General features: G+C 42.8%; 1 protein-coding gene across 2 annotated transcripts; it reads left to right on the top strand.

The window, feature by feature from the left end:
- The first annotated feature begins 5750 nt into the window (after nucleotides 1-5750).
- LOC108788275 (lipoma HMGIC fusion partner-like 3 protein) lies at nucleotides 5751-14846 on the top strand. 2 transcript variants are annotated; one of them, XM_018558018.1, is made up of 4 exons: nucleotides 5751-5864; nucleotides 7898-8286; nucleotides 9954-10192; nucleotides 14748-14846. In XM_018558018.1, exons 2-4 carry the CDS (start codon nucleotides 7908-7910, stop codon nucleotides 14766-14768), a joined length of 639 nt encoding a protein of 212 aa, XP_018413520.1. In that variant the 5' UTR covers nucleotides 5751-5864; nucleotides 7898-7907; the 3' UTR covers nucleotides 14769-14846. The 2 variants fall into 2 exon arrangements, with proteins under 2 accessions (XP_018413520.1, XP_018413519.1); XM_018558017.1 differs by having other exon boundaries at nucleotides 9954-10189; nucleotides 14744-14846.
- Nucleotides 14847-19753: the final 4907 nt, after the last annotated feature.

Genomic DNA, 19753 nt, shown 5'->3' on the forward strand with positions numbered 1-19753 from the left:
GATGGAGGAATCTGTTGTACTTTTTCCATCTGACCATAGAAAATCTGAGTACAAAAATCCTATTTTCAATAGTCATTGTCTTTATTGCAAGGACTTTGGTTTACAAAAAGGGTGCACCTGATTGGATAGCTTTTCCAGAATGACCTATCGGGTCTTTCAACTTTGGGGTAGTGACTGACATTTAGTTTGTAAAATGGCACATTCTACCAGCAATTTTACTCTGAATTATTAAGATGGAATTTGAAAAAAAAAAAAACTGGGGCAATTCTTGTAATATGACCACACATCATTGTTATTCTGAATGTCTGTTTTTGGTGCCACTATTGATTATTTAATATTGTTATTTTGTAATTATACACATACATTTTACACAGACTGTCTCTGTTCTTCTCTCTTTTGTTCCTTTAAATGTATCACAGGGACATTTGTGATATCTTTTGAGCAGCGGTAGGTGGTCTTGCAGCCTTTAGGTGGACTTGTATTAATAATATGAGAATAATGCCGCAACTGTTTGTGACTTCTAATATCTATATATCACACAAGTCTGAAGGCCATAGAATGGTTTATAGAGCTTTTTTAAGTTTAAAAACTATGGCCCAGATTATGTACAATTAAATATTTACACATTCTTAACAAGCAGTAAATGAGCTTTCAATAAGCCATGACTGACCTCTGTAGCTGTGGCACTGTGCAGCAACTCATCCTCAAATGTTTACAAGATGAGATGAAGTTGTTCAGATCAGGTCTTGACACTCTTGTGCTTCTCTATTCCTGTGCACCTGCTCTATGTTTATATTAGAAGGCCGCCAGGCTGCCAAGTCACTGTTCAGAGCAGGGAGCAGAATGGTGTGAGTTGCTGAAATGAAAGTGTTTCTGCTTTACATTTCAGGATCAATTGCTCCACTGTGCCTGAAGCTATGGTGATCAGTGAAGACTTGTCTTAAAGATCATTTACTGCTTGTTGAGGAAATGTAAATGTTCAGTGTTCATAGCTTGGCCACAGTTCTAACGTAAAGTAAAATTTCCAGATATTTTAAAGAAAAGTTCCAGTGGAAGAGAAGACACCACAGTCTTTATTAACTAGAAAACTAGTGAAGCAAGCTTCATTCTAACAATGGTTTTACATCAGGACTAAGCCCCACCAACTGCCATTCCCTTATCCAATGAACTGCCAAAGAATTTGCAATTCCGTTCACTCATTACTGTGATCCAGTCATCCCCACCATACAGTACAACCAGGTGCTGCACTCCCTGAGACCTCTATACATATTACACTGCGATTTGCCAAACCTGCCAGGTCTATGCCCTGCCAAAAATTCAACAAAAGTCTTTGAAATGTACTCACAAGTGTGGGATGTTTGCTGTTGCCTGTTGGTGGCCCATGTGCCTTCTGCAAATGCAAAGCACGCTCAACGTGACCAGAGGTGGGGCTCACAGCTGAAGAGGTCAGAAGACAATGGGTGGGATTGACTGATAAGGAAGAGATCAATGAAAAGCTGTATATTCGCAGCTTCCCCACTGCCAAGAGGGTGACGAAAAGCTCCTTCAATGTCTAGGTCGGAAAGCCGTTCCTATGGATACACATTTCAGGGTGTTCCCTTTGTCAAACCACCTTTGAACTGCAAGATGTGCGTTTCCATCGCATCAACATTGGAGCATTTTGCTTCTATTGTTCAGACATAAAAAGACATTGTCAAACTGCATATCTATAAAGCAGTCAATGTGACTTTCGCCAAAGCATTACTGGTTGTGAATTAATCACTGTCATTTAAATCACATAAACCTGGAAGATTTACCTGCAGTGAATGTCAGATTCATTGCTTTAAAAATATGCCCCTTCGTTTATTGCACAGTGGAATCACTACTATTTCTACAATGCAGTGGGACCAGGCTGGCTTACGGTCAGCCTGGCCCTCCCAGCCTACGAGCTACTCTGGAGGAGATTAGGGAAAGTTGATATTTAAGTGTATCTAAACAAAAATGACGTACAGTCATGGCCAAAACTATTGGCACCCCTGCATTTCTGTCAGATAATGCACCGCTTCTCACAGAAAATTGTTGCAATTACAAATGTTTAGGCAGTCTCATGTTTATTTCTTTTGTTTGTATTGGTATGACACAAAAAAGTTGAGGAAAAAAAAGCCAAACCTGACACATTCCTCGCAAAACTCCAAAAATGGACTGGACAAAATTATTGGCACCCTCAACTAATATTTGGTAGCACAGCCCTTGGAAAAAAATAACTGAAATCCATTGCTTCCTGTAACCATCAATGAGTTTCTTACACCTCTCTACAGGAATTTGGAGCACTCTTCTTTCGCCAACTGCTCTAGGTCTCTCAGATTGGAAGGGTTGCTTTTCTCAACTGCTGTTTTGAGATCTCTCCACAGGAGCTCTATGGGATTCAGATCTGGACTCATTGCTGGCCAGTCCAGTACTCTTCAGCGCTTTGTCTGAAACCATTTCTGGGTGCTTTTTGACGTGTGCTTTGGGTCATTGTCCTGCTGTAAGATCCATGACCTCTGACGGAAACCCAACTTTCTGACACTGGGTCCTATATTGCACCCCAGAATTCTTTGGTAGTCTTCAGATTTCATAATGCCATGCACACAGTGAAGACATCCAGTGCCTGAAGCAGCAAAGCAACCCCAAAACATCCGTGAACCTTCACCATGTTTGATGTAGGGACTGTATTTCTTTCTTTAAAGGCCTCATTTCTTTTTCTGAAAACAGTAGAATGATGGGCTTTACCAAAAAGCTGTCATTTTGTTTCCTCTGTCCACAGCACATTCTCCCAAAAGGATTTTGGCTTCCTCAAGTAAGTTTTGGCAACTCCAATCTGGATTTTTTATGTTTCTGTGTCAGCAGTGGGGTCCTCCTGGGTCTCCCTACCATGGCGTCCCTTTTTGCTCAGATGGTGACATATAATTTGAGCTCGAAAACGAAAAGAAAAACCTTGCCGCACTCCCATAATATGCAGACGGGTGCTCGAAATGACCGCAAATGGCGCCGCCACATGTAGATACTTTAGAGCATGTGTGTCAAACTCAAGGCCCAGGGGCCGAATCTGGCCCACCAGGCCATTTCCTAGACTACTTTCAGATCTAGATAATAAGTTATTACTAATACCAGTGATAATCGAATGGAGAGGCAATTATGATAAAGATTAAATACATTTATACTGTATAGTCTTACAGGACCTTTTGAGGGCAACCATAATGTTGATGCGGCCCTCGATTAAATTAAGTTTGACACCCCTGCTTTAGAGGATGTCACCAGCACACCATACGATGATAATCAGCAAGTGTTCATTTATTGACAATCGCTGTCTCTCATTAACAAGCGCTTTTGGGGCTACACAGGGTCCCCTTCATCAGGCTCAGAGATGACATCTGATCTGACCTGTGTGGCCCCCGAAAGCGCTTGCTAATGAGAGACAGCGATTGTTAATAAATGAATACTTGCTGATTATCATCGTGTGGTGTGCTGGTGACATCCTCTAAAGTATATAGTGCGAGCTGGCACAGTTGTACCCCGTGCTTGAAGGTCAGCTTGAATTTGTCTGGAAGTTGATGGAGGGTCTTTATCCACCACTCCATCAATCCTTCTTTGCAATCTTTGATCAATTGTTTTCTTTCATCCACGTCCAGGGAGATTAACCTGCTTGATATTGTTGTGCACAGTGGACACATGAACATTAAGATCTCCAAGGTTTGGACAGTTAACCTTGAGATTGTCCATGCTCTTCCACAAAAACTTGGAATGCAATTATTTCTTGCAATTTGGAGAAGGTGCCAATAATTTATCAAAACTGGATCTGGAGCAGCTGTGCACAGCAACCAATCAGCTTCTCTCTTCAGTTTGTTCAGTTAAGATTTAAAAATGAAAGAGAGAAGCTGATTGGTTGCTGTGGGCAATTGCTCCAGATTTTGTCTGCTCCAGTTTTGACAAATTCCCTTCACTATGTTCTCAAATATACTCAAACACTCAGTGATCGCTGACTGCTTGTACCCACTCTCCATTGCTGTCACAGGAGGCGTGAGTAGTGAGTGGTGCGGGGAGGAGAGCTCGGTCTCCTCTGACAGCTGAATCCGCCCCCGCACTGCCGTCCCGGCCACCTGTGACAGCCACCTCCGCCGCTCTCCTAATCTGTCACTGGAGGCTGAGCGGTGCGGGAGGAGAGACGCCAGCCACTCACATGGCTCTCTTCCCCCCCGACAGTTTCTCTCCTCTCCATTGAGACACAGAGCAGCTCCCAGTGGGGAGGAGAGAAACTCCTCCCCAGTGGGATAGTGGGATGCACCACTATTTTGGGCAAAAGATGGCACTTTTGGCATTTTGCCAAAAGTGCAATTTTCAACCAATATGTTTGGGCAGCTTAAATTTCGGTGCATCCCTACTAATAACAGTCAACACAAGAAGTCATCAGCACACAAGACTTCTGGTAAGATCAACTAGCATTGTTTTGCACTTACTAAACATATATAATATGCTTCTAATTGTATTTTTAACAGACTAAATGGAAGCAAATAATAGGCTACTTTACCACACACACGGACTGGGTGTACTGGGTGCCCCAAGTTCACTGCCCACTAATGGCTCTGGGGCTGCATATGTTACTGTCCAATCCTCCTGTAGGCGGCGCTATAACTTAAAGGTTAAAGACTTCCCATGTTCCTCAATCGACTCCAACAAAATGATTTTATGGTGAGAACAAAAACCTAATTTTTCTTTAGTCATCCATCAAAGGGTGAATACCATTAATATAATTTCAGAGGAAAGAAAGGTGTTGATGCTTGCAGCTATGTGTGTAATATAATATACAGTATTTATCAGACATATAACTGGAGTTCTTAAAAAAGAACCCAGTACCAGTTAACTGATAAAATCAAATCTCTACACCTTTTACTACTCACCCTTTCCACTCAATGCCTCTTTAAGCCTACAATAGCCAGTGACAATTCTATAAAGAGACCCTGTCACTGATTTGCAGGTAAAAGCACAGAAAAAAAATCAAGTGCACCATTGTAACTTTCCATAAATTATGTTTTACTCAGCCCCTGTTAAAAATGAACAGGAAGCCTCTATACTGAGTGCACCTGTGAACTAGCCCTCACTGTTAGGGCTAGTTCACACGCACTGGATCGCATCCCGGCCGTCTCACTGCGTTCTGGGGTGCAACATCAATGCCTGCTTTCCAATCTGGTGCGGTCAGAAAAAATAGTGCATGCAGCATTTTTTCTGATCGGACTCGATCGCAGTGGGCTCGGCCGGGTTGCGATCCAGTGCGTTCCGGCACAGAATCTGGTCGCAACGTACTGGTGGTGGTGTGAACTAGCCCTTAAAGTGCAACTGAACTAACTGGCAAATTTGACTACTTCTGAAGAGTCATTTTAGCACAGCCCCCCTCCTTCCTTGCACATCATAGCCCTTTCCTTTTCTCAGAGTGTCTACATTACTCTCTGTGCTATTCTAGCTCCTCCGTCCCTTCCCCTTTTCATATGGTTTTTATATAAACGATTCTAAAATCAATGACAGCTGGTATCAAGTCAGTGACGGACAAGATGTATGCTTGGGGGCTTATGTAGCACTGGTGTAGGCAATGCAGGGCTAGCAGGAAGAAGCAATGTATTTAGCACGACAGAGTGCAAAATGATTGGCAACAGGAAGGGGAATTGAGCAAAGGGTGTAGGTTAAGCATATTCTGCCCATGGTAAAGGATTTGCACGGAGAGGTGATGCACAGCACGGAGGGGGGCAGCTGATCTGCAGAGGAGAGGAGGGGGTCATGCTCAGCTCCGAGATGCAGCAACGAAGGCACAGAAAATGGTGCATGTGTGTTGAATACAACATCTGGGGATCAAGGTAAGATACAGGATGTTATTGTAATATAATAATGAACAATCTGCATTTCTACAGACTGCAAGATATGCTCATGATAGAGGACACAGCTGTATATAGACCACTGTGATTCACATCTTCATTTAAATAAGATAGGTAATGGGTTCTGGATCAGATATCTGAATAAAAGGAGGAGCAGGTTTCTAACTATTAGATATCTGAATGCAGGGAGGATATGGTTAGAGAGTCTGATATTCACAAAGGAAAGAGGAGCATAGATTCCTTATCAGATACAGTATAGTGAAAGGGAGATAAACTGTAGATCTTCGAGCCAGCTCCATGCACAAAGGACCAGACAGATTCTAGGTAAGGTATACACAAGGAGAAAAATATATGTTCTATATATGTATAGATAGAAGAAGACCTGAGTATTCTACAAAGGAGTAGACGGGTTGTCTTTATGTGTCCAGAGAGGAATAGGCTTCTTTTTTTTTTAGAAAGAAACAGTAGATAGATTTAAGATTAGGCACTATATACAGAGCTGATATCTATAGAATGAAGGAGACAAGTCCTAGGTCCCATATCAGACTAGAGTCCATTTATCTAAATCCTGTATCAGACTAATGGCTATATATCTAGGGATCAAAGGAGACAAGTCCTAGGTCATGTACCAGACTGAAGACCATATGCTTTTGGCATGAAGGAGACAAGTCCTAGGTTTTGTTTCAGACTGGAGATGATACATATATGTGTATTGAATAAAGAAAATAAGTCCTAGGTCTTGTATCAGAATGAAGACCATATATCTTGGAATAAAGGAAACAAGTTCTAAGTCCTGTATTACACTGGAGAAAAAATATATATAGAAGGAAGGAGGTCATATGTCTGTGGGATGATGCAGAACAGTCAGGTCCTATATCAGACAGGAGACCATATATCTGAAATAAAGGAGACAGATCCTAAACCCCATTTTAGACTGAATACAAAAAATAATGCTATAGAATAAGGGAGATAAATCTTCGGTCCTAAATTACACTGGAAACTATATATCTATGGAATGAAGGAGGCATGTCCTAGGTCTCATATCAAACTGGAGACCATATATCTGTAACATGAAGGTCACAAGTCCTAGGTTCCGTATCAGACTGGAGACCATATATCTATGGAATGAAGGAATCAAATCCTAGGTCCAATATCAAACTGGTTTATCTACCTGTGATAATAAGAAGACAAATCCTAGGTCTTGTGTCACATATCTGCATACATAAAAGGAGATGAGATCTAGGGCCATATCTGCTTAGAGAAATGGTGGGACCACCACAATTCTATAGCACGTTTCTATGTACAAAGAGGGGGGAGGGTTCTAAACCTGGATATATGAGTTCAAAGGGGGTAGGCCATTTCCAGATCACATATGTAGACCGACTGAAAGGGGAGAGATTTTGGGTCATATAACTGTAGAAATAGAATAGTTATCAGAATAGAAAGAGAAAAAGATGGACTTAGTGTTTACACTGAATGATCATGTTAAAGGTTCAGACCACCTAAAAGGAGTATTTTACCTATAGGTGATTTAAAATCATGATTTGAATGTTCCAACAGCAAGATTTATTTGCTATAACTCCTGACTCTGTTACTGTCCACCTGGACGTTTTGGTGTCCCTGACCACCTATAAGTGTTCCAGCTCCTCCTGTTACATTCTTCATAATACAAATAAAATAATAAATTCTGCACGGATAGTGGAAGCACCTCATAATAGCCACAGAAGGTAGAGAGACCCAGGAACTCGGCACAGAAATATCACCAATAGAGACCCCCAAAGACAGAGAAAACTGCCAGATGGTTAAGTCTCCAGCATCCAGAAAAATCTGTACGGTAATATTAATTCTGGGTGGACTAACCCTTTAAGGCAGAATATACTCATTTTTTAGATCACTTATTTAATTTGTGCTGTTTGAAAAATAGATTATTTCCCTGAAGTTCCTCTTTAAGCAGCAGTTGGTAATTTACTTGAGGTTGCCTCTATAATATGTTGTATTTGTTTTTGTCATCTCAGGTGAATCTCCATGGAACCTCTTGGACATGTGCAGCTGTACGACACAGAGTTTGTCCAGAATGGCAGGGCGGTCACTGTCTTGTGGGCTTCCTGCACCCTCTTCCTAGCCATCCTGGAGATCACAGTGCTCCTGCAGCCTTCCTGGGTTTTAGGTGGGGAGAGTAGTGGGCAGTTTGGACTTTACCAGGTGTGCGAGGAGACAGACTGGGGCACCGAATGCAGAGGACCACCGGCTGCTCTGGAGGCTCTCCCTCCTTTCCAGACTGCAGCCGGGTTCATGGTTGGGGCTCTCCTGCTGGTTCTGTTCAGCCTGGCCTGTATTGGACTGCTGCGGTTCTGTAACTCAGGGACAGTTTTCAAGTTGTGTGGTTGGCTTCAGATCAGTGCAGGTAAGGCATGGAACAGTGGTACCATATCTGGGTTTTATTTCTTAAAGCGGTTCTAAACCCTCCCGTTTTTTTGCCTATATCTACTGCTATCAAGCAGTAGATATAGGCAAACAGTTTAAAAAAACCCCGCTAAAACAGCAGTTTAAACTTACCTTTTTTCTTTGCGTGCTCCCGCAGCAAAGCATCTTGGGGCGAGCGCATGCGCAGTTCGGATTCTCGGCCCGGAGATGAGCAGAGACACAAGGTAAGTGTATGGACGTGTGCACCCGCATGCAGACACCGCTGGGTCGGAGAGCCGCCACACCGCTGGAGGGACAGATGAAAAGGACAGGAAAGAAGAAGAACGGAATAAGAGACATCATTTAAGGTAAGTGCTAACAGTAACATGGGGGGGAGGGGAAAAAAATTTGACTTTAATGTGACTTTAAAGTAAACCTTTCCTCGTGACATTTTTGCACATTTTGGATAGAATGTAGAGCTAAAATTTGTCAGGTTGTTTCTTTCTGTGCTCCCATTAAGCAGATATTCCCTCACTGCTGGAGCTCAAGGACTGCGTGGTAATGATAAAAAGTAGTAGCATTATACTGTGGCACCTCATTTCTTATTCTCCTGGCAGCTCATGTGCCATGCTCTCCTTCTGGACAGTGGCCTATATTGAAAGAACAGTGGGCAGTAGAAAAGAAAGGAATGTTACTACCAAATTGGTAATCAGATATCAGTAATTATTTTCAAGCTTTTTCCACTGTGTAGAGAGGTCAGAATGCGGTGCCCTGCTGAAATAAGAAATATTATATACATAGGGCAGGGCATCACACCCACATACACCTAGGGGTCTGTTTATAAACAGTTTGCAGGGCCCTTCACCCTGTGAATGTTCAAAAAGGAATGTTCTTAATATATTTTTTCCCAGTTCGAATGTAGTGTGTTGTAATAATACATTATGGCCACTAGAAGGAAAAAAAACGTTTTTGTAGATTTGGATAGTACTGAGGGGATAGAACCTCTGTCAAGTTTTAACTGTTGTCTGGTCCCAGTTCACTGATGTCTTCGAAAAAGGAAAGTGAGGCAAAACTCAAAATGTTGAGCTGCCACCAGAACAGGAATAGAGGGGACGTTTTTTAATGGAGACACTTGCTCCAATGACAATTGTCTAAGAGGGGAATTCTCTCACATTGAAAATATACCATCTCACTTCCTGTTGAGTCTACATGACAGGAAGTGAAGGAAAATCTTCCTTATAAGACTGATGGCAAATTACAAACTGATAGCAGTTTTAAGCCTCCATTACTCTATCCAAAGGTTTCGGCTTTACTCTTGACATCCCCTAATCTGCATGCTTGCTCTAGGTCAGTAAAGCCACAGCCAGCCAGCAAACTAGCGTTTTTATGAGCGGTCAGCTATGGCATTGTCACTTACTCCAGTTATCAGAACTATCATGCCATTATTTTTGACTTCTAAGAAACAACACACCAATAAAAATGCTCGTTAAAAACCTGAGGTCAAAATTACTGGGGTGAAGCCAGTAAGAAACCAATCAGCAATCATCTTTGACTGTCGGAACTTCTCTGCTCTGATTGTTCGCTATGGTTGCTGCTTTGAACTCGTCATATTTTTCCTGTTGACCTTTGTCCTTACTAACCTTATGTTTATGTCTATTTATTTTTAAGCCTCATGCCAAGCTTTGGGTTGCATCCTCTTCCCAGATGGATGGGATTCTGCCGCCGTCCGTCCATTGTGTGGCTATCGCTCAGACAGATACGAGCTGGGGACCTGCTCCGTGCACTGGGCATATATATTGGCCATACTGGGAATATTCGACTGTCTCGTTCTGTCTGTATTGGGGTTCACCCTCGGGAAACGACATGACGCCCTGAATCCCAGTGAAGTCAAGTACCCCCAAAAAGGTGGGGGCTCCTTTCTCTATGGTCTACAGACACATATTTATTTTTCTGCTTTATTATTATTAATGAAATTGGAACATTGTTCATATTATTAGTTTATACAAAACCAACATATTCCAAATATGCAGCTTGTCTGCAAAGCTCTCCTTGAGCCGCTTATTTGAATGCTGAGAGAGGCAGATACCTCTTTCGCCCTTGCCGGGAGATATCTGACGGTTTTAAGGCTCAGTTTGGGAGTCCAGGTCTAGTCTGTGAGAGTAGAAATCACATCAGAAATCCCAGCAATCCAAAAGGCGCTTACATTCTAAGGGCCGTATTTCACACACATACAGGGCCAATTGACCTTCCAGCATGTCTAGTGCTAACCACTAAGCCACTGTGCTGCCTATCAGACAGGACAGGAAACAATGAAACACCTCCCCACTTCCTGTCTTTTTAAAAGGTGTCAGACAGAACAGGAAGTAAGCATAAATCCACCCAATGGGGACACAGACAGCAATAAAAACACACTCTAAAAGAGTGAGGAAAGGTTTGCCTGAATACATTTAGGCTGGGTTCACACCTAGGCGTATTGAATATGCGCGTCTGTCGCGCGTTTTTTTTTACCGCGATCCGCGGTAAAAAAGTTGCGCGACCGTCGCGCGATTCCGAAGGCTACTTGGCTGTATCCCAATGTAAAACGCCCTAAAAAACGGCCCAAAGAAGTACATGTACTTGTTTGAGCGTAGGCCGCTTTGTAGGGCGTTTCAGACGGGCGGAAATACGGAAAGGTGTGAACCAGACCCATAGAAAACAATGGGATTTTCATGTTTGTACGTTTTGTTGAGCGTTCATAGAGCGTTGAACGCGCGACAAAACGTAAAGGTGTGAACGGGGCCTTAGGTGTCGATCTTTCCCAGCTCATATAATTAGCAGGTAAGATTTTGCATTTGCACATTTGCTGCCGTTGTTGGTTCTCCTTGGAGACTATAAAGTTCCCAGCATGCACTGAGTTCTGTAATTTAGTGGGAGCAGCTGCTGACTTCATGGGTGCATTGAAGGTTGTCTGCTCTCCAGCTAACAAGGCAATACCATGAATTATTGTTGTGTCCTTGTAATTAATCTACGTCCAGATGGGATGGTGAGTCTCCTCTGCTGACCTTGCTGGTCTGCAGCAGTAACGCGGCGGTAGAAGGTTGTTAGAGGAGCTGACTCAGTGTTCTGGTTGGGTCCAGAGACCGGAGTGGTACAAGCAGAGTATGCTGTTAATATTCTACTTGGGTAAACAGCTGAGACATGTAGGAGCTGCTTTTTGTCTATATGCTTGCATATAGTACAACAACACTGGGACAACACTGTTCAGAGCCTGCAATTCTACAGATTCCATGCCTCTGCCACTCCTCTGGCAGCTATTTGGACTATTAATGGTATACCCACAGTGGTGATGCCCACCCTGTGCTGCTCTAATTCTGTTCTGTACCCCCCCCTGACACCCATGAGCTTACAAAGGTAGTACGCCCACCGCAAGCCTGATTTCAGCCGAATTATGCTGGCTCTGTAGAATTATGTATTTTAGGTAATCATATAAGGGAGTTTAGAGTAGAGATCCCCTTAAGTGTGGCTGTGCAGGGCAGAGGGGGACTACTTGGCACATGACATTTCAACCAGGGAAGAGAAGGAGGTTTGGCAGGCAATGAGGATAGCTCAGGGGGCCACTGGAAGTGTGGACCACCAGACTGCTAATGTCAAGGCTGCAGTACAAATCATGGTTACAGTCCTTTGCTGTCAGGCAGAAAGGCAATCTAAAGTCCTTAGATAGAGATTAGATAGACTCCTCAGCTCCATCTTGGGGTGCTAGTGCCAAATAACATTTAACAGTTTCAAAAAATATTGTTTCTATTATAGATTGTAATATATGTACATGTTACAGCCATATTTGCTCATTACATACAGTTGTGTGAAAAAGTGTTGGCCCCCTTCCTGATTTTTCATTGTTTTGCACGTTTGTCACACTTTAATGTTTCAGATCATCAAACACATTTAAATATAACAATTATCAAAGATAACACAAGTAAACACAACATGCAGTTTTTAAAGGAAGGTTTTTATTATTAAGGGAAAACAAAATCCAAACCCACATGGCCCTGTGTGAAAAAGTGTTTGCCCCATAAACCTAATAACTGGTTGGGCCACCCTTAGCAGCAAGAACTGCAATCAAGCGTTTGCGATAACTTGCAATGAGTCTGTTACAGCGCTGTGCAGGAATTTTGGTCCGCTCATCTTTGCAGAATTGTTGTAATTCAGCCACATTGGAAGGTTTTCGAGCATGAACCACCTTTTTAAGGTCAGGCCATAGCATTTTAATAGGATTCAGGTCAGGACTTTGACTAGGCCACTCCAAAGTCTCCATTTTGTTTTTCTTCAGCCATTCAGAGGTGGACTTGCTAGTGTGTTTTGGATCATTGTCTTGCTGCAGAACCCAAGTTCGTTTCAGCTTGAGGTCATGAACAGATGGCCGCACATTATCCTTCAGGATTTTTTGGTAGACAGCAGAATTCATGGTTCCATTTATCACAGCAAGTCTTCCAGGTCCTGAAGCAGCAAAACAGCCCCAGACCATCACACTACCACCACCATATTTTACTGTTGGTATGATGTTCTTTTTCTGAAATACGTTGTTACTCTTACGCCAGATGTAATGGGGCACACACCTTCCAAAAAGTTTAACTTTTGTCTCGTCAGTCCACAGAGTATTTCCCCAAAAGTCTTAGGGAATCATCAAGATGTTTTCTGGCATAACGGAGACAAGCTTTTATGTTCTTTTTGCTTAGCAGCGGTTTTCGTCTTGGAACTTTGCCATGCAGGCCATTTTTGCCCAGTCTCTTTATTATGGTGGAGTCATGAACACTGACCTGAACTGAGGCAAGTGAGGCCTGCAGTTCTATGGATGTTGTTGTGGGGTCTTTTGTGACCTCTTGGATGAGTCGTCCCTGCGCTCTTAGGGTAATTTTGGTTGGCCGCCCACTCCTGGGAAGCTTCACCACTGTTCCAGGTTTTCACCATTTGTGGATAATGGTGGTTTGCTGGAGTCCCAAAGCTTTAGAAATGGCTTTATAACCTTTTCCAGACTGATACATCTCAATTACTTTCTTTCTCATTTGTTCCTGGATTTCTTTAGATCTCGGCATGATATGTAGCTTTTGAGGATCTTTTGGTCTACTTCACTTTGTCAGTCAAGTATTATTTAAGTGATTTCTTGATTGCGAACAGGTGTGGCAGTAATCAGGCCTGGGTGTGGCTAGAGAAATAGAACTCAGGTGTGATAAACCAGAGTTAAGTTTGGGGGCGCAAACACTTTTTCACACAAGGCCATGTGGGTTTGGATTTTGTTTTCCCTTAATAATAAAAACCTTCCTTTAAAAACTGCATGTTGTGTTTACTTGTGTTATCTTTGACTAATATTTAAATTTGTTTGATGATCTGAAACATTAAAGTGTGACAAACGTGCAAAGCAATGAAAAATCACACAACTGTATGCAAGCTCTGCTACCTGCTTATTAGTGCTGCACAATAGTTGTACATGACTGATCCTCTATTCTTACTTCATGTCAAATGTAATGTGATCTTGGTTGTCTAGGCTGCGTATTGAAAGCAAGAAGGAGGCACCTATATATACAGGGTGTACAGTAGGCACAGAACTGAAGAGAGAATATGTACCTTCTTGCCGGTCCTCCCATATTCTGTGTCAAACTTGTCAACAAAATGTTGGGAGAAGTGGAGTTACATTTTAACTTATGGTTACATTGCTGGCCTGTTCAGAATTTGCTGAATCAGGTTTAACCAGTTGATGGAGGGTGTCAGGAGGAGAAGGGAGGGAGATCAGCTCCTTGCTGATCTCTCTCCGGGCTGTGAACGCAGAAGTGATGTGTATCACATCACTTCCGCATTCACCTGTCAATCATCTGGCTGCTATAGCCAGAGAGAAGAAGCTGATGAAGCAGATCTCTGCTTCATACGCTTCTTTAGGGGTCCCAAGGTGACATTAGGGGTCCTAGAGACCCCTAATGTCTCCATAAAGAGGACCTGTCAGTGTGCCTTTGCTAATATATAGGGGGATTGTATCCCCCTATGTAATAGCAATAACAATAAGTGTTAAAAAAAAAAAAATATATATACATAAAAAAAGTTTAAAAAAACAAAAGTCTCAAATAAAAAAACTGACATGTTTGGTGTCTTTTTACCCGACGTGACCGCGTCTTTTATATTTTACCAAAAAATTGGGTAATAATAAATGTTTTAGAATTTAATATTAGGGGAAACAGGTTTTTTTTCCAGTAATTTTTCCTTAATATATTAAAAAATAAAACCCCCAGTGGTGATTAAATACCACCAAAAGAAAGCTCAATCTGTCCCCAAAAAATGGTATAAAATGTAGTTCAGTACAGCGTTGCATGACGGAATAAATGTCAGTCAAAGTACCGCAGCGCTGAATACTGAAAAATGGCCTGGATGGGAAGGGGGTTTAACACCACAGACTTCAAGTAGTTAATGTTGTTTATGTATAATTAATGTTTTACAGACTTCCCGTCAGAAACCCTGTGACCGCCAATGACAGCAAGAAGCAGTTTTTTCCATTGTGATGATGTTTTTGTTTTGTTTTTTAAATGGCAGAACTCTTTTATTTATTTATCTATTTATTTTCTTGTGTAATAAAAATAAACTGAGAGTGTGACTTGTATTTCAGAGATAAGTGAGTCCACAGATATGTTCCAGTATGTCCTCAGAAATTTCATGTCGGTCACTGATGGTTATTTGGGTCACTGATCCATTGGGGCTCCTCTGTCATACTGTAAATCAACCGAAATGTACAGGAAAACCAGACCAGTTATTGAGAAAGCAACAAGGAGTTTATTTCATCATAAAACATCAAAAGGACAAGCCAGCAGGTTTAGGAGGTTCTAGCGTTTCGAAACGCTAAGTGTTTCTGGGGTTCTAAAAAAATTGGATGGTCTCATGCTTAAATGGGTTTAAAATTCTAATAATTACATCCTAGGGTTAAAGGGGAACTAATATCCACTTTACTTACCTCCACTCCAGTGCAGAAATGTTTGCCGCCAACATCTTCGTCTGGTCTTCTGGGTGCGGCATCTTTGGCCACGTTGATTGGCCAGCCCGGGATGATGTAGCTCCTGTGCAATGCACACAGGAGTTTATTAATTCCAGCAGGAGTTAATTCATTTTATGGGCTTTAGTTCCACAAGATGTTGAAAGGTGATGCGAGGAATCTGACACCATGCCTGATGAATAACATATCCCATACGATGCAGTGTACGACGAACAGTGCGTTCAGAGATCATTTGAGAGGATCCCTGATTAAGATCTGCAGTAATTTGATGCAATGTTGCCCTTCTGTTGTCTTGTACCAGTCTTGCCACTCTCCGTTCTGCCCTAACATTGACTAGTCGCTGGCGGCCACATTTCGCACGTTCAGACCCAGATTTTTGGCTGACAGTCCAGTCTTTAAACACTTTTTTTTGCAGAAATATTGTTTATGAAGTTTTCTCACAAGCAAGTATAAAAATAAAACAACTTACAAAGTAAAACAACATACAACATACAAAGGCAGCATAGGGTAGAGGTGATTGCGTGGTCAAGAAGGGTGGATCATGCATTTATGTCAGTGTCTTAAACTCATCCGTTGCCATAAACATTAACATAAACATTAACCACGGCCTCCATCTGGACTGAAACGCTCCTCGGATCTCATTAAATGGCACATTTCCGCAGACCATTCCCCCAGTGTTGGAATCACCTGGGTGTTCCAATTTCTCGGAATCAATGCCCTAGCAGCATTGACAAATAATCGTAAAAGAGATTTCTTTGCCCGAGAGATGGATCCCGGAAATACCGATAGTATTGCCATCTGAGGCGTGAGTTGGAGATCACTGGCAGACATTCTTGAGTACACGTGTGAGATGGTTCGCCAGAAGGGGACGATCAGAAGGCAACTCCACCAGATATGTGATAACGTTCCCACCCCTGTGAGGCACCTCCAGCAAGTGTCCGGTAGAGAGGGAAAAATCAGATGCATCCTAGCCGGGGCCCTGTACCACCTAGTCAAGAGCTTGTAGTTGCGTTCCTGTACCGCTGAGGACATGCAGAGACTATGAGTGAAGCAGAAGCATTTCCGCCTCTCTTCCTCGGAGAGGACCACGCCCAATTCCTGGTTCCCATGCAGAGATGAAGTACGGGGATTCCCCTTCAAGGCCAGAGGATATAGATACAGTGCCATAATCCTGTCGACAAACGCAGGGGGAAGACCCGAGTGGAGCAATGATGCCTCTAGAAAAGACCAGCTGACTCGGTCAAACGCTTTTTCAGCATCGACCGAGAACAAACAAAAGGGAAGACCGTGGGAACGGGCGTGATGAATCAGGGTAATTGTGCGTTTGGTATTATCTTTGGCACTACGCCTGGGTACGAACCCAACTTGATCTTTGTGAATGAGCCGTGGGATCAGGTCAGTCAAGCGGTGAGCCAGAAGTTTGGCATACAGCTTAACATCCACATTGATCAAGGAGATGGGGCGAAAATTATTGCAGTGCATGGTGTCTTTGCCGGGTTTGGGTAGAACCACTACGTGAGCCTCTAGAGATTGGCCAGTCTTTAAACATTTTAACAACAGCTGCTCTTGAACATTTAAAGAATTCTGGTGTTTGGTGATACTCGCTCCATGGCTCCGAGCGCCAACAATCATCCCACGTTCAAAGGCTGTTAAATTGCGTTGTTTACCCATATCTTCAGAAAAAAGTCACTTCTACTGTCGTGGTAAACAACCTGCTTCCCTATTTATAATGGGCTGGCCCTCTAGCAACTTCAGCGCCAAATTATAGCTAATTTGCCTACAAACGTCAGGTGGTCATAATGATCTCGCCACTCAGTGTATTTGCACATTATGGCACACGTACCTTACCACAGTTCCCTCCTCCAGCATCCAGGTTGTCAGTCACTGCTCTGTCCTCCCCTGCCACAATCTCCTTTGACACTACTTTCAGATTCCCATTTATTGTCTTCAGTCATTGAGTGGCCTTTAACCCCCCGGTACCTGGCTCCATCAGGAATGAGCCAGAGTGTGCCATGCATAGTTCATGCGCTATACAGTTTACACCAGTGGCGTAGCACTAGCCATAGCATCCTTTCTTAATTGGGGTGCCAAATGGCTCCACCAGGGTTGCAGTCAAATTTTCGCACAGCGGCCACGTCGCCATGGTGCAGGCGGGCCGGCCACCAACACATGCTGCTACATCAGGACCGCTCACAGCTTTCAAAAGAGTACAGAACGGGACCTCTGTTCATACCTGCTACACCTCCCTCCATGCTGTTGGAACAATTCGGTGCAGGCTGGACAGCGGGACTCTGATGTTAAGGGGGGACTGAGATATCTGATGTGAAGGGGGACTAAGGACTCTCATGTAAGGGGGGGAATGAGGACTCTGATGTAAAGGGGGACCGAGGTCTCTGATGTGAAGGGGGACTAAGGACTCTCATGTAAGGGGGGGAATGAGGACTCTGATGTAAAGGGGGACCGAGGTCTCTGATGTGAAGGGGGACTAAGGACTCTCATGTAAGGGGGGGAATGAGGACTCTGATATGTGAAGGGGGTCTAAGGATTCTAATGTGAAGGGGGACTGAGGTCCCTGATGAGAAGGGGGGGGGGGCTAAGGATTCTGATGTGAAGGTGGAACTGAGGACTCTGATGTGAAGGGGAAACTGAGGACCCTGACGAGAAGGGGGAATGAGGTCCCTGATGTGCAGGGGGTACTGAGGTCTCAGATGTGAAGGGGAATCCTGATGTTAATGGGAACTCTTTTTTAACATCCAAAAAAAGTATTATATTAATGGTGAAATTCATGGACTCACTAAATAGTGACTGCAAGGAAGGTACTATGAGAGGAAGTGCCGTGCAGGGTTGGCCCTGAGTGATACAAATCGAGGGCTCAATTACTTTGCTTTCTCAGGAAATTACTGATATTTTGGTTCTTTTGCAGTTTATTGCTACTCTTGTTTATGAAGGTTGTAAAGTATGTACTGAGGATGCAAAAAGAGTTATAAAAATAGTCTGATTTTCATTTTAAATAGAAAAAAAAAAACCTTTAAAATCTGGAAGTAAAAAAGATGGAACATTCATTGTTAAAGTATATCTAATGTCCAAACCTTTTCCCCATTTTGGATAGGGAATGGTTAAAACCTCATCAGGTTTTTCTGCCTTCATTATCCTTTTGGAGGGATTTCCCTTCACTTCCTGTCTTGTAGATCAAATAGGAAGTGAGATTAAATCTGTCTACAGTGAATGAAAACCCCTCTTGGATGGCTGTCTCTAGAACAGGAGGAGATTACCTGGTCTTAGTGTTGCAATTTTCCCCTTGTCAAGCCACATATACAAAAATAAAAGCAGCTGTGGAGCCTGTGCAAAATACTACAGGTTGTTCGTCCTTAAAGTGGACGTCTGGTCATATATTTTTTTCATGTATAGCTATGTGTATCTCTCTGACACAGATCACAGTACTCACCTTGACAATCCTTCATGTGATTTTCTCTCAAGAAAGACAGAACCATCTTTGTTCAGGCATCACCCAGGGTCAGCACTTACTTCCTGGGCTGAGATGCTGGCTCAAAGTCATGTAAATCCAGGTACCTGTGCAGTTTTTGCTGTGTTCACAAATGTCTGACACAGATGCTGTAGCCCATCACCTTCTGATTTCCTCCAAGAGTACAGTGTATAGTCTAAGTCCTGATTCACACATCTGAGCATTTTGAAGCTTGAAGCCCTAAATTCCAAAACACTCAACAATCAAAATCTCATGCTTTTAAATTGTGCCTGTTCACCTATGAACATTCAGCTGCCTGTAGCTCCACCAGAGGTGTAACTAGAAACCCCAGGGCCCCGGTGCAAGAAACCATTAAGGGCCCCCCCCCCCAATAAAAACATGGATCCCAGCAATACATTATAATGTGAATAAATATAAAATCAGTTTGTCTTTTGTGTGTTTATTGTCATTTGTGGAAATTATAAAAATTAATAAAAATATATTTTGGAAAAAAATATATAAAATCAGCAGCAGCTTCTTACTCGCACCTGTCGTCCCTCCCCCTCCCTCACGGCTCGACTTTTCAAGCAGAATGGGGCATTTTTGGTCCCATGGACTTCAATGTGAAAAATGCCTGAAAACAAATTTTTTCGAGGCTAAACAACCATCTCCTTCTCCTAGTACCTAGCTTTTTATTGGCTAACACAAAACTGCTCACACCTGAATATGCCTGAAAAACCACACAAATGATAACACTCTAGTTGCTTTTAGACCCCATTCACACTGAACGATTTGTAGCGCGATTTCAGCTCAGAAATCGCTGAAATATCAGCTCAGTGTCGCTCAATGTAGCTCGTCCAATGCATTTCAATGGAGCTGTTCACATCTCACAGCTCAATGTCGCCTGTAGCTTGTCGCTCGAACATGACCTATTTTTCAGCAGATTTTGTGCGATTTGGCCCAATAGACTTCAATGGTGTAGCTCAATGTTGCGCGACA

Source organism: Nanorana parkeri, unplaced genomic scaffold, assembly GCF_000935625.1.
Source record: "Nanorana parkeri isolate BGI_ZX_2015 unplaced genomic scaffold, ASM93562v1 scaffold315, whole genome shotgun sequence".
In the NCBI taxonomy this organism is placed as follows: domain Eukaryota; kingdom Metazoa; phylum Chordata; class Amphibia; order Anura; family Dicroglossidae; genus Nanorana; species Nanorana parkeri.